The 23546-nt window shown below is 46.7% G+C and overlaps 2 protein-coding genes across 2 annotated transcripts; both read left to right on the forward strand.

Moving 5' to 3' along the window:
- The first annotated feature begins 9030 nt into the window (after positions 1–9030).
- RNF222 (ring finger protein 222) lies at positions 9031–9934 on the forward strand. The gene has a single exon (XM_014789525.2). The coding sequence runs from the start codon at positions 9042–9044 to the stop codon at positions 9669–9671; it is 630 nt and encodes a 209-aa protein (XP_014645011.2). The 5' UTR covers positions 9031–9041; the 3' UTR covers positions 9672–9934.
- An 8064-nt stretch (positions 9935–17998) lies between these two features.
- On the forward strand, positions 17999–23438 carry RPL26 (ribosomal protein L26). The gene is made up of 4 exons (XM_014789526.2): positions 17999–18099; positions 18905–19077; positions 20293–20433; positions 23267–23438. Exons 2-4 carry the CDS (start codon positions 18910–18912, stop codon positions 23393–23395), a joined length of 438 nt encoding a protein of 145 aa, XP_014645012.1. The 5' UTR covers positions 17999–18099; positions 18905–18909; the 3' UTR covers positions 23396–23438.
- The last annotated feature ends 108 nt before the right edge of the window (positions 23439–23546 follow it).

Below are 23546 nucleotides of genomic sequence, written 5' to 3' on the forward strand. Positions count from 1 at the left end.
CACCCAGAGTCCCTTCTGAGGGAGCGGGAGAGCCAGGAGCCCTGGGGACTCCACTTCCCTGGTGACGCTGGTGTGGAGAATGCTGCTCTGGGACCTGTAAGATGGTAGGGACAGAGGAGCACCTCTGTCTGAAAGAGCCGCCCCAGCTTCTAGTCCTCCTCCACCTAGCCTGGAGGAAGGAGCACATCTCCAAGCTACCTGGAACCCCAGCCATCTCCCAGGCCAGAGGTGCCTAAACAGGCTGCCCTTTGATGTTACTAGAGAGGCTGCTAAAAACTTGGGTTCCAAAAACTCAGACCATGCATGTGCCAATAATGGAGAAAGCTCCAAGATGTAGTGTAGAATAAGACAAGAGAGATGCAGAAGCGTGTACGTGGTGCCCTATCCTTTGGCAAAAAAAAAAGGGGGGGAATGAGAATCTATATCTGTATTGGCTCACGTAGACATAAAAATAAATAAGCTGCACTTATGACAGTGGCTACTTTTTTAAAAAATTGTGGTAAAATACACATAATATAAAATTTACCATCTTCACCATTTTTAAATGTGCAGTTCACTGATATTAAGTACACTCACATTGTGATGTCACACAGTCATCACCACCATCCATCTCTAGAGCTCTTTTCTTCTTCCTAAACTGAAACTCTACCCGTTAAACACTAACTCCCTATTCCTCCCCCTCGGCCCCTGGCACCCACCATTCTACTTTTTGTCTCTGTGGATTTGACTACTCTAGGGACCTCATATAAGTGGGATCATACAGTATTTGTCCTTTTGTGACTGACTTATTTCACTTAGGATGATATCCTCAAAGTTCATCCACGTTGTAGCATGTGTCAGGATTTCCTTCCTTTTTAAGGCTGAATAATACTCCATGGTATGAATAGACCACATTTTGTTAATCCATTCACCTACTGATGGACACTTGGGTTGCTTCCACCTTTTGGCTATTTGAATAATGCTGCTATGAACATGGGTGTACACATATCTATGGAGTCTCTGCTTTCAGTTCTTTTCGGTATATACTCACAAGTGGAATTGCTGGATCATATGGTAATTCATATGGTAATTGAAGAACCATCATACTATTGTCCACAGTGGCTGCAGCATTTTACATTCCCACCAGCAGTGCACAAGGGTTCCAATTTCTCCACATCTTCACCAACCCTTCTTATTTTCTGGTTTTTTGATAGTAGCCATCCTAATGAGTGTGAGTTAGTGGTTACCCTTTGGGGTGCATAGGAAATGGGCAGATGGGGGACAAGGAGGGGAGGGAATCTCTACTTTTTTTTGAGGAAGGTCTTTTTTTTTTGAGGAAGATTGGTCCTGAGCTAACATCTGTTGCCAATCTTCCTCTTTTTCTTTTTTCTCCCCAAAGTCCCAGTACATAGTTGTATATCCTAGTTGTAGGTCCTACTAGTTCTTCTACGTGGGGTGCCACCTCAGCATGGCTTGATGAGCGGTGAGTATGTCCATGCCCAGGATCCGAACCAGCCAACCCTGGGCAGCCAAAGTGGAACACATGAACTAAATCGCTACGCCACCGGGCCGGCTCCTCTACTGCAGGTCTTTTAACACTTTTTCATTTTTTAATTATCTGAATATATTACTTATTCAAGAAATTGTGTTTTTCAACATTTATTATGACAATTCCCAACATACAGCAAAGAATTTCTTGAAAGAACTGAAATTTGAAAAAATAATTGAAAGTATTTTACAATGAAAACCCATATATCCAACTCCTAGATTCCACCCTTAGCATGCACTATTCTTGCATTATCACGTATCTATCCATTCCTTTATCCATCCAATTTAAAAAAACAAATATAGAATGTACTTTCCCAGGCCCCTCCCAAGACCTGCTAAGTCCTGAGACAGGGCCTGGAAATCTGTTTCTTTAATCAGTTCTCCAGGTGATTCTAGTATTGGGGAACTTCTGTCCTGGTCCAGCTATTCATCCCATGTAGAAACCGTACCTGCAGTCAGTTCGTGGTCAGCCAGCCTCGGCCGGGATTCTCACTTGTCTTGTCTGGAAGCCCCCTACCCTCACAGAGGTCTCTCCAAGGAAGGTCTTATCTTATGGGGACAAAATGGTCTCAGATCCATGCCCACCCTGGCCAGCCTCTTCCCCAGAACATGCTTCAGTGCCTCAGCAGCACCACCCCCAATGTGACCCCAGAATGGGACACAACTCTCCAGTGTGGCCTGACCAGAGCAGAGGTCACTGGTCCCATCCCTCCCTGAGCTAAAAACTAGTTTTCTATACTTCAGCCTGCATTCGTCCTTTCTACCGAGAAGGGCAGGGTACTTTAAAATGGGATGGTGGGATTTGCAACAGATACCTTATTCACTAAGCCAGGACCAGATTGGCCAGGCCCCGTGAAGCAGGAGGTATTCAAGTCCTCTCACTCCTCTTCTGCCTTCTCTGTTTGCCATGATGATGATCATGGTGGATAATGTTGACGGAGCCCTTAATGCTTAAGAGGCGTGGTTCCAGGCACATTATTTGCATCCATTTATTTAACCATCACAACAATCCTATAGTGTAGGTATTATTATCTCCCTTTTTCAGATGAAGCAACTGAGGGACAGAGGGATTAAGTAACTTACCCAAAGGTACATGGCACTTTCTCTTTATGTAAATACACACAGAGCACTTGTGAATGCTCCTGCACTGATTTTAACTTCCCAGAGCTCCCTACTATCAAATCCTATAGTGTAGATCCTTCTAGCTAACATACCTATCTCTCCACCTTTCCTGATAACTAATTCCCCTCTGCCTGTCAAAACTTAACAGTCCTATGTCTCACTCTCTCAGGACCTTGCTGGATGGCTAGAGCCAACCTGAAAGAGTCAAGCTAAGGTTTCTCCAGATGATATATTTACTCTCTCAGGTAAGTTGCGTGTGTGTGTGTGTGTGTACACACAAACATACATATGTATATATAATTTTTAAGTGGAATTCTTATTTTGGAATACAAAACCATGACAGACTATAATAGTAAGTATTTATATATTTAAGATAATCTTCAAAGTCAAGTTTCATGTCAGGACCAGTAGAAAAGATTTGGGGGCCTCAGGAACTTCATATTACTCCATAATGACATCACATTACTCTGAGTCTAAGGGTAGACCAGCCTCGCTCAGTCCCCTCCCCGGGGCCCACAGGGGCATTGATGCTGAGGTATTTGGGACTCCTTTTCAGGAACCCCTAGAAAGCCCTAGACAGAGTCATGAACCATGCTGCTGAAGGGGCCTCTGGAGGTGCTGATAGGAAAAAAATTTCGGGAGGCTTTGGGGACTAAAGTTGCAAAATGAAATGTAGGATGCCCAATGAAATTTGAGTTTTAGATAAACAACGAATAATTTTTTAGTATAAGTAGGTCCCAAATATTGCATTGAGCATACTTATTCTAAAAAATTATTTGTTGTTTATCTGAAATACAAATTTACCTGGGCTGTCTACATTTCTGTTTGCTAAATCTGAGACTACCTAGGTCTCCTCACATTCGACTCCTGGGGAAAGAACATGAGAGACTGTCACAACAGTTTGTACTCAGCCATCTCTGTGTTCCTGGGCAAGGTGGCCCGGTGCACTGCCCTGCTGTCCTCCCCCACCAGCCTCAAGGTGGTTATGGAGCCAGGCCATGGTTGATGGGGTGGGGGAGGGGCAGTCCTGGGGTACTCTATGGGGTCAAACTCATGCTTAGCTGTGCCTTGGATCCAGAAACCTCCTTTTTTCAGAAGAAAACCAATTTCTTGAGGACTTGGCCTTCAGTCCTGAGAGGACTTGGAGGTCTCCCCCAAAATGCTTTCCAGATCCCCAGCTTTGCTCCTGCCTTATTTTTAATTGTTTTTTTCTGATCATGAAAGAAACACACACTCAGGGTAAAAATTCAAACATCATAGGAATGTATAAGTTAGCAAGTTCTGTCAGAGATAACTACTATCAAGTTTGATGTGTCTTCTTTCAGATTTTTCTCTATAAAAATTATCATATTATCATCATTTCCATAAATAGAATCATATTATACAGACTGTTCTGAAACTTGCTTCTATTGCACGTGATATCAGGGACTTCTTGGTGTGCAGGTGTGCACTTCTACTTCACTGGTTTTACTCTGCCTTGTTCTTTATCCCACTGGTGTTTGGTCTTTTGGAGCTCTGAGTCTCTCCAAGTGTTCGATGAATGACAAATGCACATAGGCATATCACTCGAATATTTGTACGCGACTTCGGTTAGCAATGCCTTACTGAGGCTGATCTGACCCCTTCACCCTGTGCATGGTGGGTTGGAGGGAATCACTGAGATGGGTCCAGGAGGGTGGAAGGACTGTGAGCATGACTTTCTTATTGTTCGGGTGGGGAGACCCATCTATGGGGAACCTCAGTCAAAGGGGTCCTGGGTCACTGCTTCCATTGTGAGACCCTCTGCCTGTCTCGAGAACTCATCCCTGGGCTCCCCTTCAGACAGGGGGCTCCTCTCCTAGCCTCCTCATCAAGATCACCTGACTCCACCAGCTGCCAAACCCCTGGGCAATGCCAAGAGCCTCCTGGCCTCAAACGGGTTGGGCGACATTCACTTCCCGGCACTGTCCTCCCGACCTGCTCAGTCATTAGGAAATGCCTCAGCGGCGGCCGTCACAATGACAGCAGCAGGAGGACGTACAGCCTGCCCGACACCTCTGGGTGGCTCAGATCTGCTCTGCGGAGGCCCCGGGTGGAGAGGTGGATGCTGCTCTCCCTGGTCCCAGCCGAAGTGAGTCTAGGGGCCAGGCTGGGGGTGGGGAAGGAGCGGTCAGAGCTTGGTAAGGTTCTGGACTGAAAGTGGAGTGATGTGGGAGTGTGTGTGTGTGTGTGTGTGTGTGTGTGTGGTGTCAAGCGGTGGGGAAGTGATCATAGCTGAAGCTATAGGGCCTTGCACTGGGAATCCAGGAGGGAGGCCTGGGTGCCTAGAAGTGTCACTCTGCCTCACAGGCTCACTGTCGCAAGGTGGAGAGGAGAAGGGTTGCCTGGGCTGGTGACACCCTCCAACCAGTCCTCACAATGGGCTGCTGCTGTGAGTAAAGCCAGGCACTGGGGCCGCATGAGGTCAGCCCCCCTCGGGCCAGCCCGTGTCCTGAGCTGCTTCACAGCTGGCTGGAGTGGCAGCCCTGTGTGGAGTCCCTCTGGGGAGAGAAGTTGGGGTAGTCACTTTTCCATCAATGCTTCTTCATGTATTCCTTTTTTTTTTAAACCACTTTACTGAGGTATGACTGACGTACAAAAAGCTGTACATATTTAGCATGTACAACTGGATTCTGGAGCTCTCATGAGGTATTTTCACCCATGGGTGTTTGTTAAATCAGTGTTTCTGTAGAGGTACAAGGGCTGGGACCTCCTATTCTGCCAACTTGCTCTCGATTCTTCATCTTCTTCTTTGACCAAGGTCTGGAATGCCCTTCATGAAGGCACATCCAAACCCTCACTAGAGGTGGCGGTACCTGGCACGGCTGCCTAGCCAGGCTGAGCTGGGCTCAGATCCTGGGTCTGCCCTGTACTAGCAGTGTGACTTTGAACAAGTTACTTAAGTCCTGAGCCTCACCTCCCTCATCTGTAAAATGGAGATAATACCTACCTCCCAGAGTTATAGTCAGGATTAAATGAGGAAAGGATGCAAAATGCCAAGCACATAATTAGTGTTCAATAAACAGTTGCTGTTATAATTATTTATTATTAGCTCGACACTGGTCCCACCTCACCTAGGAAGACTTTCCAGCTCTCCTCTCCTGCAATTTCCTAAAGCACCATGGGGATGCCTTGTGTCATATAATGTCTCACATTGTTATTTAGCTAGTTTGTGCCCAAACCAGAGCTTGTTCCTTGCATTTCTTCTGCTGCCCTTTCCCCCACCTCAGCACTCAAGACAGAGTCAGGCCCGTAAGAGGAACTCAAGGATGGAGAATGAAATGGAATTAAGAGAAAGGGAGGGACACATGGAGGGAGGGGCCAGGGAAAGACTGAGAAAGGGAGGTGAGAAGCTGGGGAAGGAGGGTGTACTGTCCAGATGTGAATGACATGTCTTTCCTGAAGCACAGGAAAGAGAAAAGACTGCCCCGAGAGGCCATCAGTGGGAACCTGGGATGTCTTTTGCACCCCTTGGATCCCTTTTACTTTTTCTCAAACTCAGATGAGACATAGAGGCTCTTCTCCCCCCTCCCCTGCTCATCCCAAGGAGGATAGTGCTTCCTGACTTTGTTAATATCTACTCACTCAATCTATCAACTGAGTCTAATAATGTTCTCTATGTCATCTAGAGAATCTTCTCTCTCTTTCTGCCATCTCCCTCTCCATCACCTTCTCAGGTGACCTCAGACAAGTCAGCTCCCACTCTCTGGACCTTGGTTTGCTCACCTATAAAACTAGATTTAACTAAATCACCTCAAAAGTCCTTTCTTCCTCTAGCATTCTCTTCTCTATCTGCTTTAATTATCTTGCCTATCTTGATGCCTATGTCTCAGTTACCCAAACAACTTAAGCTATTGATCATCGTTCCTCCTTTTTAAAAAATCTCTTTTTCAAGAAAACTTATAAATGCCCACTAGGCTCTAAAGTTTCGTGAAGGATTTTCTTGATCACTGCTTGTCTCCAGTGCTTCACTCAGTTCCTAGCATATAGCAAGTGCTCCGTAAACATTTGTTGAATAATTAGATGGATGGATGGATGGATGGACGGATGGATGGAAGGAATTGCTACCATACAGCTGTGAGGAGTTATGAAATGCAGGGGGACATGTTAGCAGCTGGTTGGCTTAAGAAAATCATGGTCACCCTGAGAATAACCCTAGTTAGTTTAGACATTTGCAAGTATATCATGAAACGAAAACGACTGAGAAACACTGGAGTCACCATCTTAATTTTTATCCGTTGCCCGTCACTTACCTAATCTATTGTCATCTTGTTCAGTTATTCTAATTTGAGGAGAACTGCCTCTGTCAGGGGGTGTGATTTTTCAGTCATCTGCATAATTAGAAGCATCTAGGGAGGAGAGGGAAGGAAGGGAAGGCAGATGCTAGGAGAGGCGAGGACGTGGGCTGCCTTAACAGTGACACCTACCATTTATTGAACACTTGCTGTGTGCCAGACTCTTCACTCACATTAGCTCACTTAGTACTCTGAACAACTCTGAGGGGAAGGTAGAAATATTATTGTCAACCCCATTGTACAGATGGGAAACTGAGGCTCAGAGAGGGTCAACACTTGTCCAAGGTTATACAGACAGTCATGGGTATATCAAGGATTTGAACCCAGCTACAGAGTCTGAGAACTTGAAACCCCCACCCACAGCCTCGGGGCCACACTGACCACCTCAGAGCCCAAAGTTTGAAAACCCCTGCAAAGGTTTGGTGCTACCTCCAGGGTCCCAAGTCCCCTATCCCCACCTCTACATATGTTTGCTCTTTCTTAGTTACGGGACATTTTTAACTTGGCAAAATGGATTTGGGCCCAAGCCAAGAGAGGGGAGAGATTCCAAAAGCCTTTGATTTGACAAATTATAGTTTGTCCCTCCTCTTAACTAATCTTGTTTCCATTATGTCATCTCTCAGGCTTGGGGGCCCCCAGTTCTATTTTATCAGTGTGTCCAGGGGTCTTTTGTATATGTCACTGATGGAAGAATATATCAATAACAGGTGATCATAGTTCCTTCTAGAGAGGCTGTTCTAGATGAATTTAGACTACACAATTGTGATACTGGGGACTTTTAAACGAGGACACTTGGACCTTGCCATATACCCAAACGGGTCTTTCCCTTCAAAGTTATCATCCTGGGAAGCTGTACTTAATCAGAACTTAATCCAACAGTTCTGCCATTGCTGAGAACATCTTTGGGGCCTCTCCTTTGCTCTCAGATAATGTTTAAAACCTACCCTGTTACAGATAGAACTGTCTGGTGGTTACCAGGGGCTAGGGGGGTGAGGGGTGGGCACAAGGGTTGGAGGGCTGCACTTATATGGAGACTGATAAACAATGATGTACAACAAAAATTCCGCAATAAAAAAAATGCATATACTTGACAAAGCAAAAAAAAAAACCTACCCTGTTACATCATGGTGACTCCATATCTTTGATTTAAAACAGTATTGTGCACTTGAGCACCCATTTCCTTTCTCACCAGGCTTGACTCCCCGTGACTTTTGGCCATTTCCAAAATACCAGATATATCCTTGAAGGATGAAATCTGCCCTCACCTAGGTTAATCAGAAGGTCCTCTCGCTGCCTCAGGCAGCCTTGTAAGAATTTGAAGAAGGACTGAGCTGTGGCAGGTGGAGGAATGAGCCCACAGCTCCCTGATGTGACTACACAGAGGGCCAGCAGGCATTTGGATGTGTAAGTTCTGAGCTTTATTTTCAAAACAGTCGTTGCTTTACAGCCACACTTAGCACAGAGGAATGCAATCCAATGGCTGGATACAATCCAGTGGATGGCCCAACCCGACTTGGGAGGGTGAGGAGCAGCAGAGGCTGTTCTGGAAAATGGCTTCTCTGGGTGCAGGTCCACATTGGAGCCTGGACTGAGGCTGGGGGAGCATCTGCTTAGCCACCTGCTTCCCCTGAGAACTGGGTCCTCCTCCCTTCACTTCTGGCATTGAACCAGAAAGAGGTGAGGTGGTGCTCTCACCATGTGTGCATGTCATGGTTGAGGTGAGGTATCGAGAGGCTACATCTTTGTCACACTCCACGCACCTCCTTCCAGAGTCCAACGTGGCTGGGCTCTCTCGTCATCTGTCTCCCAATGCCCCCTTCCAGAAGCACCACCTCCTCTCCTCCTAAGGGTCTTAGGCTCTAGGTGTCAGGTCTTGGTTTAATTCAGGTGGGCCACTGAGGAGGAGCAGGAGAAGAGGAAAGGGTAGGAGGAAAAGAAAGAGAACAGAAGATAAGGAGGAAGGGAAGAAAGAAGCAGAGGTGTAGGAGGGAGTTAGGAAGGGGAGGAAAGGAGGAAAAAAGGCACTGATGCTCATGGCCCTTCCCTCCCACAGCTAAGGCCCTGCCTTCCCAGACGGCCATGTCAGAAGGGGAGAGCAAGGACAGCTTGGGCAGCGAGTGCCCTGTGTGCTACGAGAAGTTCCGAGATCTGGAGGGCGCCAGCCGGACCTTGAGCTGTGGCCACGTGTTCTGCCATGACTGCCTCGTCAAGTACCTACTCTCCACCTGCGTGGACGGGCAGGTCCAGAGGACCATCGTCTGCCCCGTCTGCCGCTACGTCACCTTCCTTAGCAAGAAGAGCTCCCGCTGGTCCTCCAGGCTGGACAAGAGCTCCCAGACCCTGGCCGTGCCCGTGGGACTGCCTGCTGTGCCAGCACCAGACACCCTGGGCCACACAAACCCCCTGGCCATCTCCCAGCCTGTCTGGAGACCATCCCCAAGTCAGAGTGCCCAGCTGCCCTTGGACCTGCTGCCCAGCCTGCCCCGGGAGCCGCAGATCTTCATCATCAGCCGCCACGGGATGCCCCTGGGGGAGCAGGACAGCGTCCTGCCACGGCGCAGCCTGGCAGAGCTTTCCGAGGCATCCCCTGCACCCAGCTCCAGCCGATCGTTCTGCTGCCGCTCCCGAGCCCTACTGCTCATCACCTTCATCGCCGTGCTGGCTGTGGTGGCCGCTGTCTTGCCCTGGGTCCTGCTGGTGAGGAAGTAGGCATGAGTGGTGACACCTGCAGGGGCTGCCAAGTGAGGCCGGGCCTGAGAGCTGCCCTGGAAGCTCCCCACAGCCGGGCTGGCCATGGCCTGGGAGCGGGCAGAGGGGCCCCAGTGCAGACCTGGTCCAACCAAGCCCTGAGGAGCAGGTGGGCAGAGGGGAGGCCTGGGGCAGAGAGAGGGCATTAGGACAGTGCTGACTGGAAGTATGGTGGCATCTCCCCACCTCCAGCTCCTCACTCCTAGCAAGGGCTCAGGCCTGACAGGGAGGCTGGGCACTGGTGATCTCTGCGGCTAGAGCTGAGATGAGCAGCTGAGTTCTGGGCTGAAATGGAAACTCGAGGTTCCAGGCCAGGGAGAAAATGTGATGGAAGCCCCTCCTCAGAAACAACAGCCGTGGCCCCCTGATGCATCCTCAGCAGCTGCTTTCCCCTTCCTCTAGGCTAGAAATGAGCAGGGTGGGAAGATGGGTGGTTACCCCTTCCTGTGGGGTCACCAGCCCTGAGGTACAGTCCTTATCTGCCAGGACCTAACTGAAGCCAGGCGGGGCTTCCTGGAGACAAGGAAGTTCTGCTGGCATGTCCTGCTGGGTGGGGGCCCAATGGCAGGACTCCTCCAGGTCAGAATTCCAACCCAGGATTCTCTAGCTTGCTCTCAGGTACAAACAGAAAGGGTGGTGCAGGGGCCAAAAGCACATGTGTTTCCCAGAAACTCAGTACCCATCCACGACCCTCAAGTTGGGCAAGTATGTGTGCTTTTCCACCCCCAAGTCCTCCCATCTCCAAGTTTCCAGCCTGGGCGGTCTTCCCTGAGGGAGAAGCTGATCTCAGAGGCTGTGGCCCAGGATTTCTGGGGGAAGTAACAGAAAATGGTCTTCCCAGGGCGCTGAGGCCACATCAGGAAACACGGGTTTGTTGATAGAGGCCGAGGCCAGCAGAATGACCCACAGATAGAGCCAGAGCTCTCCCCAGTCTCCCAGGCCCAAGGAATGGTCCAGATTTTGAGTCTTGGAAGACTGGAAGGCGGGAAGTACAGGGGAAGCCTGATGGCTGAGACTTGAGTCAGCCAAGAACTATGTGGGCAAACTAACCCCTGGGGGCTCCCGCCTCCCTCCCAGCCCAAGTCCTCCACCTCATGACCCAACCACTCATTAGAGGCCACACCAGCTGGGCCAGTTTCCGAGGTGGAGTCCCAGGCTGGGCTGGGTGAGGAAGGGTGGGGAAGAAAACAGCTGTGCTGGTCAGGGGCGCTACTGTCTCAGCGAATGCTGAAATCCAGGTGCTGTTGGCTGCTGGCCAAGGCCTCTTTACCTGGGGACCCCACCCTGGACGGTGCTGGGGGTCCTTGATGAGGACCACCAGAAAAATCTCAGACTGGGTCTTGCCTGAGGAGCCAGTCATTCGAGAACAGCTATTTTCTGTTTACTAAGGCCCATAAATCAATGGCCAGAATCTTAAATTAATTTTAGGATTAAAAACAACAAAACCCTCCAGCTATTAGTCTCTCACACCTCAGGTGTGCCAACAGCTGAGCCCTCCACAACGTATACCTCTCTCGGCAAAGTTTGCTATTTGCAGGAAAAGAAATAGCGCTCTGCCTCTTATCTAGTTCCCAAGTGCCTATAGTGGTGGCCATTTGGGGACCATTAAGGAATGGGATCCACACTACAGGGGATATTTGGGACACATATAGGGCTGATTTAAAGCACTTATGGGCTTCTTTATGCTCTTTTCAAGACTAGAGAAGAGCAGGGAGCTACTTGGGCGAGGGGTGGGGCTGGGTATAGGTGGATTCATGGGGAAAATATTTATCATAGGAGTAAAAATGTAATTTACAAAGACTCTCATGAGTCTGTTTTAACCTCAGCTGGGCTGCTTTAAACAGTGTCATGAATTTCTGGGGACCTGATTTTAATCTTTTCAGATTCTGTTGTGTTTGCCAAAAGTTAATTTCAAAATACCTGTAGTGTTTTCATATCATTTAGCAGTGACTTGTAGATGGCACTTGTTTTATTTTCAAAGAATGTCAAAAGCTATTTTTTAAATAAAGGTATATATTTTCTCAACGATTCCAGAGACATTGGAAATGCACATGGAAAGCTCTGAGTTTGGGCTTTTAGGATAATTCACTTTAGATGAAAAAGACAGTTCGAAAATACACATGCAAATACCTCCTCAACATTTATTCAGCCGCACTTGTGAAAGAAAGGCAAATTAAAATTCTGCTGGCATACCATTTTTCATCTATTAGCTTGTAAAACCCTGAAAGTTTCAAAACCCACTCTGCTGCCGAAGCTGAGGTGAAGCGGGTGAGGTGGTAGGAATGTATATTGGTAAAAACCCCTAGGAAGGGAAATTTGACATTATCTATCAAAATGTCTGCTTTGACCCAGCAACTCTTGTTCTAGAAATGTATCCTACAAATACACTAGCATATATAAGCAGGGACACATGTACAATGTTATATAAATGCAGCATTTTTTTTTGGTAATAACAAATGACTGGGAAAATCCTGCATGCCAATCAATGGGGGATTGGTTGTATAACTTAAGATCCAAGGACTAATTATGCAGCTGTAAAAAGAACAAGGAAGGAGTCCATGAACTGACACGGAAAGTCTCCCAAGATCCAATGGCTGATGGGAAAAGGCAGGGTGTGGAACACTGGTATCAGATACTGCAATTTGTGTAGAAAGTGGGGGAATAAGAATTTACATTCCTATTTGCTTACTTATGCATAAAGAAATTGGGAAGATAGGAAAAAACGAACACAGTGATTAACTGTGGAAGGGGATAAGAAAATGATGGAATGGGAAGGGGACTGTCCCTTTACCTTGGATACTTTTTGGTTTTTGAACCAAGTAAATGTATTAATTATTCAAAAATTAAATTGAAAAATTATATTAGAAACTAAAGATATTTTCACTGGTCATACCTGTTGCCTGGTGAGGAGGCAGCCCCAAGAACATTTGAGAGCTGCCAGACCTGTCCTGTCATTCGAGAGGGTCAGCTACCAGCTCAATGGGGCTAGTTTGTCTGGTTAGAGGTGTGACATCTTGTGCTTAACAGGCCCCCCAGGAAGGAAAGTAAAAAGTTTAATATTCTCAGTGTTCCTAAGTTCCTATGGATTTCTTGGGCCCCATCATTTAATACACTTGTTCTGATTCTTCTCTACCCTCTCTTTCCTTTCTCAAATAAAATCTTTTGCTTTAAGCAACCATCATGGGGTCAGGGCACTACAGGAAGATACCATTAGATAGATAGACAGAGCGGGCCGCCCCGTGGCTTGGCGGTTAAGTGCGCGCGCTCTGCTGCTGGCGGCCCAGGTTCGGACCCCCGGCACGCACCGACACAACGCTTCTCCAGCCATGCTAGGGCCGCGTCCCACATACAGCAACTAGAAGGATGTGCAACTATTACGTACAACTATCTACTGGGGCTTCGGGGAAAAAAAAAGGAGGAGGATTGGCAATAGATGTTAGCTCAGAGCCGGTCTTCCTCAGCAAAAAGAGGAGGATTAGCATGGATGTTAGCTCAGGGCTGATCTTCCTCACAAAAAAAAAAAAAAAAAGATAGAGAGATGGAGGCCTGGGGTTAAATGTAAATTCTCTTGCTCTTCTCTTCCTCCCTTTGTCCAGAGGCATCGCCTCTTACACACACGTACACTTTGCCACCTCTCATTACAATAACCTTTAACTCTAATATATACTTGCACAGTCTAGGCCTACCAAGCAAAGGATCCATGTATTGCAGGGGGCCTGGAGCTAAGGCTGCCAGGAGCCTGGGCATGCACATTAGGGACCTCTGTGCCCCTCAGCTACAGTCCCAGGACCTCTCCCCTCAATGAAGCCTGATATCTCATAGACAGCTCTGTGCCATCTTCACTTCTCCCCTTGACCTCTTCATCAGTCCAAATGTCCTTTTTGGCACAAAATAAACAACCTTGCCCCAGTCTCACAACTCATCGCTTTCCTTCATCCTCCTCTTACCCAGCAGAAATGAATGCCACAATTAATTCTCAACACAAACTACTGGCAGTTCCGACAAGCGGTGCTGGTGCAGGCCTCTGGGCCTTTGCTTGGGTGGCTCCCTCCGCCTGGAACACGCTTCCCGCCTTGTCTACCCGGAAAACTCCTACCTAGCTTTCCAGAAACAGTTCAAGGGCTGTCTATGAAGACTTCCCCACCCCCGACCTCAGCTAGAATTGGCCTCTTCTACATTGTGCCCCCCACTGCATCCCACCATCTTCCCAGGGATGCTTTATTATGCCTATTTGTTGACAAGTCTGCCTCCTCCTTCTAGACAATGTGCTCTTTGAGGGGAGGCTAGATCTTACTGATCTTGGTATCTCAGTGCTTGGCATAGAATTTAGTAAAGAGTAAGAGCCAGATAATATTTGAATAATGCGTGAGTGAAACAATGAATGAACGAACAAATAAACGAGATGGTTTGGTGTCTAGAAAAAAAGTTTAGTCCAAGGGACTGAGACACCTGTCTTGTTTTAATGTGTCTTAGGGCTTCACAATGACCAGCTTCAAAATGACCTGAAAGAGCTAGTTTAAAAGGACCTTTCGGGGCCGTCCCCGTGGCTTACCGGTTAAGTGTGTGTGCTCCGCTACTGGCGGCCTGGGTTCGGATCCCGGGCGGGCACCGACACACTGCTTGTCCGGCCATGCTGAGGCAGCGTCCCACATACAGCAACTAGGAGGATGTGCAGCTGTGACATGCAACTATCTACTGGGGCTTTGGGGAGAAAAAGGGGAAAAAAAGGAGGAAGATTGGCAATTGATGTTAGCTCAGGGCTGATCTTTCTCACAAAAAATAAATAAATGAAAAATAAAAGGACCTTTCTCCCTGATCAAAAAATGGGCAGAGGATACGAACAGACATTTTTCCAAAGAAGATACACAGAGGGCCAACAGGCACATGAAAAGATGTTCAACATCACTAATTAGTAGGGAAATGCAAATCAAAACTACAATGAGATATCACCTTACACCTGTCAGAATGGCTATAATTAACAAGACAAGAAATAACAAACGTTGGAGAGAATATGGAGAAAAGGGAACCATCACATACCGCTGGTGGGAATGCAAACTGGCACAACCACTATGGAAAACAGTATGGAGATTTCTCAAAAAATTAAAAATAGATATACCATATGATCCAGCTATCCCTCTACTAGGTATTTATCCAAAGAAAATAAAATCAACAATTCAAAGAGATTTATGCATCCCTATGTTCACTGCAGCATTATTCACAATAGCCAAGATGTGGAAGCAACCCAAGTGCCCAACAACAGATGAATGGATAAAGAAGATGTGGTGTGTATATATATATATACAATGGAATACTACTCAGCCATAAAAAAGACAAAATCATGCCATTTGCGACAACATGGATGGACCTTGAGGGTAGTATGCTAAGCGAAATAAGCCAGACAAAGACAAACACCAGATGATTTCACTCACATGTGGAAGATAAACAAACACACGGATAAGGAGAACAGATTATGGTTACCAGAGGGGAAAGGGGTGGGGGGGAGGGCTAGAGGGGTAAAGGGGCACATGTGTATGGTGATGGATAAAAACTAGACTATTGGTGGTGAACAGGATGCAGTCTATACAGAAACTGATATATAATAATGTACACCTGAAATTACACAATGTTATAAACCAATATGACCTCAATAAAATAATTAAAAAAAAAAAAGACCTTTTCCAAATCATATAAGAGGAATATAAGGAAGAGGAAGAGAGAGGGCAGCCTGGCTAGGTGGCCAGAGGATCATGCAGGGTGGAGCCAAGACACCCAACAGACACTTGTGAAAATAGACTCTATAACTAAGCTACCAGTAATTTGCACCTGTGTGTACAATTTGTACCCTGATAATCTTCACACTGTGAAAAATGATTATGCTGTCCAAATGGTGGGCTGAAGGTTTAATTGTGATGACTCAGTGTTGGATGGAGTGAGAGAGGTAAGGAGGCCTGAGAGGGTAGGGTCACAGCAGAGAATGATGGGGAGGCTGAGGAAACAGAGAGGGCCTTGGGGCCGGCCCCATGGCTTAGCGGTTAAGCGCGCGTGCTCTGCTGCTGGCGGCCCGGGTTCGGATCCTGGGAGCGCACAGCTGCACCGCTTCTCCGGCCATGCTGAGGCTGCATCCCACACACAGCAACTAGAAGGATGTGCAACTATGACATATTTACTGGGGTTTTGGGGGAAAAATAAATAAATAAAATTATAAAAAAAAAAAACACAGAGGGCCTTTGTCAGGAGAGAGGAAGATGCTGGGGGAGACCTGAAGAAGAGGGGATTAAGGAAATTAATAAGGACAATAAGAAGAAAGAAAAGAGGGTGAGGGCCGGCCCCGTGGCTTAGCGGTTAAGCGCGCGCGCTCCGCTGCTGGCGGCCTGGGTTCGGATCCTGGGCCCGCACCAACGTACCACTTCTCCGGCCATGCTGAGGCCGCGTCCCACATACAGCAACTAGAAGGATGTGCAGCTATGACATACAACTATCTACTGGGGTTTTGGGGGAAAATAAATAAATAAATAAAATCTTTAAAAAAAAAAGAAAAGAAAAGAGGGTGAGACTGTGAAGACCAGAAAGGAAGGCAAAGTAGGAAGGCAGGAGGCTCTCTATCTTTTCAGCATCCATATCAAACTCAGCCCGCCCAGAGCCCTGTGGGCTTCTCTCTGAAGGCTTCTAAGTCTAGCCACAAGGACCTGGCTCCTGGAAACATGTATTACGCCCCTTCACACCACCATGACTTTCCTCAAGCTATTCTCATGGAGCTAATTTTAACCTTCTTCAAAACTCAGTCAAGGGTGACGCTCTCTTCTGATCCCAGAGCACAAAAGCACCAAGGGCAGCTGGGCTCAGCAAGCACTTTTCCTGGGATCCTGTGGTTGTTGATTTCATTGTTTATCTTTCCTCTTAGACAAAGAGCTTCCTACAGGCAGAAACTCTGACAATTTCATTTGCTGGCTCCAGTGCCCAGTTCAGCGCTGACCCGGTGAAAGACGCTCCAAAAACATTTGTTGAAAAGAATTGCAGCGGAGGAATTCTCACTGAATTTTTGAATGGGGCTATTTCCTTCACAGCATATTTAAGAACACCATCATTTTTAAGTCGTGAAAGCACATATTCTTTACTGACTCTACTCTGGGCCCTCAAGGATATGGTTTTTCACTCTTCGACTTGACCCAATGGGTTCCTACAAATTGGGACCATATACAGAGTTACCAGAAGGGACTGGGAAGACAGCCTGCATGGGTTCATCTAAAACCTATGGGTCCTGAATAAACTTGCACAAGTTCCTCTCACTTCTCTGTGGCTCAGTTGTCCCCATCTGTAAAATAGGGTCAGCATCACAAGGCTATTCGGTGGATTAAAGGAGTTAATAATTAAAAGTGAGTAGAAGAGTGGCCCTAGCACTCGGCAAGCTCACTACATCTTATGTATTATTATGAAATGCGTGTCTTCCCTCAGTATGACACTTGTATTATTCATTCAACAGAAACCGATCCCCTACCGGGCACGCTGCGGGAGTTCAGCCCGCACTGCAGCCTGCCTCAGAACCCATTTGTAGGGGAGCGCACCCCCTTGCCCTGCTTCCATCGGATCCTGAACCGAATGAGCGCAGGCAGTAAAATTCAGAAAGGGGCACAGCTCTCAGCATGGAAAAGCTTCCTCACGCCGCGCTCCTTTAAAGTGCGGTCTCGGACCAACACCGTCGGCATCACCTGGGAGCTCCTGAAACTCTGGTTCAGACCTACTTCCGCGGGGTGAGGGGCAGATCGGTGGCCCGAGTCCTCGCAAGGCCCCTGACCGGCCGGAGCCGAATCTCGGGCGGGCCCCACGCTGCGGCGTGGAGGCGGCAGCCGGCGCCCCGCTGGAACTCGTTAAAGCACTGCCATACTCGACACACCCACACCACTGGCCCAGGCGGCGATGGTGATATCCAGCTCCGAGGGGACCGGCCGGCCGGAGTCCCAGCGTCACCTGGCGGCCAAATGTAGGACCTGCCCTTTCCCGGCTAATGAGTTGCCATCCTCCCGGCGCTCGGGAATGAAGGAACAGGGGTCCTCTGGGGCCGCTAGCTCCCTCATCACCCACCGGGATAGTCAGACCCTGAGCAGACCCCGCCACTCTCCCGGGAACGACCCTTCTCAGGCTGCGGAACCCAGATCTCCGAAGGGAGGCACAGGGACCTGGAGACGGGAGTTTGCAGCCCCTCGCAGTTCCCCTCCTAGCCGCGAGGTGACACTAGTCATCAATTTCTTCCCCAGTTTCCTCTTCTCGTTCAAACTCCGCGCCTCTCTCGCTCCAAGAGACATCGGTCTCGCGAGATCTCGCGTAAACTTACGGAGCCGGAAGCAGCGTGTGGGTCTTTTCCCTCTTGCGGCCATCGCTGAGGCGTCCTCGGGTGAGGATTTGCTGGGATGGGGCGTTTAATCCGCAGCCATCCGTTCACCGGCACGGTGGCTTTCGACCCCTGGGGCCGCGATACCCTCCTAGCAGCGGAATAGCAGCCAGAGGGGGAGTCAAGATGGTCTCGATCTGTTTTCCCCGCAGCTTAAGGGCCGCCGGGCTGAGGAAGGGAGGTGGAGGGGGCCTTGAGGAATCGGGAGCTGGAGGGGAGAGTGCCTGTGGAGAGGGAGTGAAGTCTGGGCGGTGTCGTTTGCTAAAGAATGGTCTCGAAATAACTTCTTGGTAAAGCCGCGGAACTTCCAGACAGCGTTCGCCATTGAAGGCTGTTTGGACCCGAGATTTGTGCAGCATTTTCCAGGTGTGGGGTGGAGGCTGTGATTCATTTATTTCGCAGGGGCCTAAATGTGGTCACAGTCAAGTCCGTAGAAGATTGGCGTTGGTCTTTCTGAAGCGTGATATGTTTGAAGAATAGAGTTGTCGGTCTGCCTTGCCCTAATTCAGCAGAGATACAAGGCTTGTCTTAATCTTTTTGTTTAGTTATTAAACAGAAAGTTTGCAAACGGAAAGTCCTTTATCCCGTAAACAAATGTAGAAAACATCCCAGTAAAGCGAAAATTTTTAAATTTCAAGCTTCAGTTGATAGGACACTAAATTTAAGCAGTTTTTGGTGGGGTTAAAAACATGACAATTTTTGTGAGCATTTTAAACTTTTAAAATGAAATTGTTTCTGTTACTTGTTTGGAAACTGAATGAGAGTTTGGTCATTTAAGGGTTTACACCTCTTTTAACTTTTCATTTAGCCAAAATGAAGTTCAATCCGTTTGTGACGTCTGACCGGAGCAAGAACCGTAAAAGGCATTTCAATGCACCTTCCCACATCCGCAGGAAGATCATGTCCTCCCCTCTTTCCAAAGAGCTGAGACAGAAGTACAACGTTCGGTCCATGCCCATCCGAAAGGACGATGAAGTTCAGGTATATGCCCTGCTCAGGTCGTCTTGGCAAATATGCTGCACACTTGGCGTCGACGACGGATTGCATTCTGAGAGCGATACATCTCAGACGTTTGCTGCCGCAGGATTGCGAAGGGTGTCGAGCCAGGGATGAAAAAACAAAAAATATGCTGCTTTTCAGTTCTTACTTCACCTTTACTTTGGTGAAAATCAGTTGTCCTAAGCATCAAGTGTAGCCATAATTAAACAGAAAAAGAAGAAAGATCGTTTGGAACCAGAACATTACTTTTGGTTTATCTTTTTCTTGGTGTGGTTGGTCCTTGAAGGGGCATTTGAGGACCAGTAAAGAATTCTGTGTCTGAATCAAAATCCAGATACAGAAGTTCTAGCTGAACCATAGTTTCATATGGTTGAGTTTATCAGTAAGTAAGCTGTCAAATCTTATAGTGAAAATTTCTATAGGTGTTTCTTAGCTCTAACCTGCAGCTAGTGATTAGAGAATTCAGTCTCTAAAGCAGCTTACACATGACCAGTGCTATTTCATGCGGTTAATGCCCATTTAAATGAAACCAGTTCCCACCTAGTGATGTGGGTTGAGAACATTGGTTGCTGCTGTGCTAGTGCTAAAATTGCCCATAGATTTGGGAGGCAGTCTTCTCTGCTTTCAAGATATCTTAATGTAAGAAAGTCTGCAACTGGAACGAAACATCTCTTCAGAAGCACTTTGGATTGCTTCCTGACAAGCTGAGGATCGCTAGGACTCGTGGGTTGAAAACTATGTTAGTTAACCTTTGAGAAAGAAGTGGTTTGTTCCCTTAAGTATTTGTTGCTGCCCACTCTTTGGCACTGGGTTGGATACTTTAATGAGTTGTGAATTAAATACTTGTGGCCTTTTGCTCCTTTTGAGATAAAAGAGCAAGTTCACTGTCAATTTGCTACAAAAAGCCACAGTGAGCTCGTTTATAACTTTTTAACAAGCCCACCACTGCTGCTGGACCATTGGTTGTAGGGATGCACTTTCCATCACTGTAGATTTTATGGGGGCATGGTTTATTAGCAGGTTAATTGAAGCCAGCAATAGAATTATTGGCCCATTTCCATTAATAATTAAGTCTTCCAAAGTGGAAAGGTCCTATAGATCTGTTAGATGTTTATAAGATTCATAGTTTTCCAGATATACAAAATTAATCTTGTTCTTTTATTTGCACGTTTCTGTTATTTTTGAATTTGCATTTAGGTTGTGCGAGGTCACTACAAAGGGCAGCAAATTGGCAAAGTAGTCCAGGTTTACAGGAAGAAATATGTCATCTACATTGAACGAGTGCAGCGGGAGAAGGCTAATGGCACAACTGTTCACGTGGGCATTCACCCAAGCAAGGTAGGTGTTTTGAGAATACTTGAGAAGGGAGAGGAAATTATAGCACTTGTTGGCAAATGTGATTGAGTGTTCACAGAGCAATCCCATAGAAATAGATCTTAGATGTTCTGGAAGCCAGTCTTAAAGCAAATACTGTGTTTGAATTGAGTATTCTAATAGCACTTAAAATTTTTATGAAATCAAGATTTTTGTGTGGTGGTGTTTTTTTGTGAGGAAAATCAGCCCTGAGCTAACATCCATGCTAATCCTCTTTTTGCTGCCGAAGACCGGCTCTGAGCTAACATCTATTGCCCATCCACTTCCTTTTTTTTTTCCCCCCAAAGCCCCAGTAGATAGTTGTATGTCATAGTTGCACATCCTTCTAGTTGCTGTATGTGGGACGCGGCCTCAGCATGGCCAGAGAAGTGGTGCGCGCCTGGGATCCGAACCTGGGCCGCCAGTAGCGGAGCGCGCGCACTTAACCACTAAGCCATGGGGCAGGCCCAAATCAAGGTATTTTTAATGTTCATTCTTTATGTATATTTAATGTATCTTTTCCTCAAAAGCTATTAGTAAGCTGATTGGTCAATAATCTAACAATGAACAGATCTTAAAATCTAGGAAATAGGGGAATTTTTAGGTGAAATGGAGTGATACCCTGTTTGCTCTTGTGTGTTAAACAGGATTGAACAAGCAGTAAGGCAGCTTTACAATTCTGTGAAGTATGTATTAAGCCATTTACAGATGGGGGAAAAAACTGAAGCTCAGAGGCTAGATCCCGGTGATAGGGATGTCTAGCCAAGATAGAAAATCTGATCTTATGCCCATAGCAGGTGCCTTCCATGGACTTTAATGGGAATTCTCCCATATTGCTGTTTCTAATTTCTCTCTCCCAATTAAAAAACAGTTAAATTTAGGGGCCGGCCCCATGGAGTGGAGGTTAAGTGCGTGAGGTCTGCTGCTGGCGGCCTGGGTTCGGATCCTGGGCGCGCACCAATGCATTGCTTGTCAGGCCATGCTGTGGCGGTGTCCCACATAAAATAGAGGAAGATCAGCACGGATGTTAGCTCAGGGCCAGTCTTGCTCAGCAAAAAGAGGAGGATTGGCATGGATGTTAGCTCAGGGCTGATCTTCCTCACAAAAAAAAAAAAAATTAATGCAAAGGGAACAGATGCACGTGGTGAATGTTCAAGTACTGAGGTGTTTGTTTTTTAAGATCTTAAGTGGACATCATAAATCTAATTTTCAAACTACAGCAAAGTCAAAAGACTAGTGCAGTAAAACACCTGCATATCTTTCACCTAGAATTCACTATTAACGGTTTGCCACATTTTCTTTACTCCCTTTCCCTACCACGCACACCCCCCCAGTGGATTACTACCATTGTGACACTTCACCTTTAATTATTTAACTGTATCTCCTAAAAGCAAAGACTTTCCCATTCTTTAACCTACTCCAGTCATATTTTCCCACCACCACTACATCTGCTGTTGTGTAGATCACCAGTCCGGTGACTGATTCTTAGTCTTTTTTAACTTATTAGTGCAGCATATGACACAGCTGATCTCCCTCCTTATGGCTCAGTAGTCATCTTCATCTCTTACTCCAGTCTTAGGACTTCAGATAGCTAGATGCAGATGACTCCAACCTAGACCTCAATATCCAGTTGCCTATTTTGCATTTCAACTTGTATATCTAATCGATCTCTCAAACTTAGTATGTTCAAACTCCTGATTTTATGCTTCACACCTCTCAGTTTGCCATCATCACAGTGTATGACATCTCTGTCCTCCCAATTGCTCAGGCCAAAAATGTCCTTTTTGATTATTATATACCCCACGTCAATAAGACCTGTTGATTGCTGTCGTGTTATATCCAGAATCCCGTCTGCTTGTTACCATCAGAGTGGCCTACAAGACCTTATGTGGTGTCTCCTCACCAATCTCTTCACGTCATTTTATTCCACTCTGCATGTTCTAGTCTGCTAGCCTCCTTGCTGTTCCTACAACCATACTACCCAGAGTTTGTCCACCAATTGCAGCATCACCTGGCAACTTGAAGCAGAATTTGGGGGTGGGACCGAGGGATCTGTTTTAACAAGCGCTCCACTTGATTCTTAGACACATTCAAGTTTTAGAAACACACGTTCTCCTGCCTCTGGACTTTGGTACTTGCTGTTCTCTTTGGGACACTTTTACCCAGATGACTCTTCACTTTTACCCCTTCTCTTCAGGTCTCTGATCAAATGTAGCCAGATCAGTAGGGCCTTGCCTTATCACCCTGTATGATTTAGCCCCTGTTCTCCAGCATTCCATCTCCCCATACTATAATGTAAGCTCCATAATGGCAGAGATTTTCTTTTGGTCACCATACTGTATTTCCAGATCCATTTCAGTGCTCTCTTCCCCCTCCCCTCAGCTTCCTTCATAAGACTGAAATTTTATCATAATCCAGATATCTTCAGCAACTAATTTCCGACCTTATGGTTCTAAAGTTACTATAGAAACAAAAATGTATTATGACTTGGTTAGCTTGTAAAACTTGGGTGAGAGGAGTGGAATAGTTGATTTATTTTGCAGTAGAAAAAGAATCCTAATAAAGCATAAGGAGGATATGAGAAGAACTACTGACATCACATTGCCTTTCTCCTTTGTTGGTAGAGCATTAGTAAACATTTAAGCCAGGTTTGATTTGGGGACTAAAGAATCATCTCTGGCACTTTTGAGGTAATCATTTCATGTTTAGGTGTCTGGTATCCCAGGTTTGGGAAGTGGGATTGAACGTTGGACCTTCCCATGTGTTCTGTATTGGTAATTGTTTAAAGCTTAGAAGGCTTTATTTTATTTTTCTGCAGGTGGTTATCACTAGGCTAAAACTGGACAAAGACCGCAAAAAGATCCTTGAACGTAAAGCCAAATCGCGCCAAGTAGGAAAGGAAAAGGGCAAATATAAGGAAGAAACAATTGAGAAGATGCAGGAATAAAGTAATCTTATCTACAGCTTTCATTAAAAACTCTTGAAATGAAGAGCCTTTGTTTTATGTGTGGTGCTTTGGGACACTACCTAGTCTTCAGTGGGTCGGTTTTCAGGGAAGTTCAAATGACATTTGTTATCTGGAGGCAGGCCGCCCCAGT

This window comes from Ceratotherium simum, chromosome 16 (assembly GCF_057802395.1).
Source record: "Ceratotherium simum simum isolate JZ-2026a chromosome 16, ASM5780239v1, whole genome shotgun sequence".
NCBI lineage: Eukaryota > Metazoa > Chordata > Mammalia > Perissodactyla > Rhinocerotidae > Ceratotherium > Ceratotherium simum.

Excerpts from the sequence above, each read along its gene's own strand:
- RNF222 (XM_014789525.2), top strand. The coding sequence starts at position 9,042 with ATGTCAGAAGGGGAGAGCAAGGACAGCTTGGGCAGCGAGTGCCCTGTG.
- RPL26 (XM_014789526.2), top strand. The coding sequence starts at position 18,910 with ATGAAGTTCAATCCGTTTGTGACGTCTGACCGGAGCAAGAACCGTAAA. Across the intron at positions 19,078-20,292 it reads GAAAGGACGATGAAGTTCAG|GTTGTGCGAGGTCACTACAA; the intron begins GTATATGCCCTG and ends ATTTGCATTTAG. Across the intron at positions 20,434-23,266 it reads TGGGCATTCACCCAAGCAAG|GTGGTTATCACTAGGCTAAA; the intron begins GTAGGTGTTTTG and ends ATTTTTCTGCAG.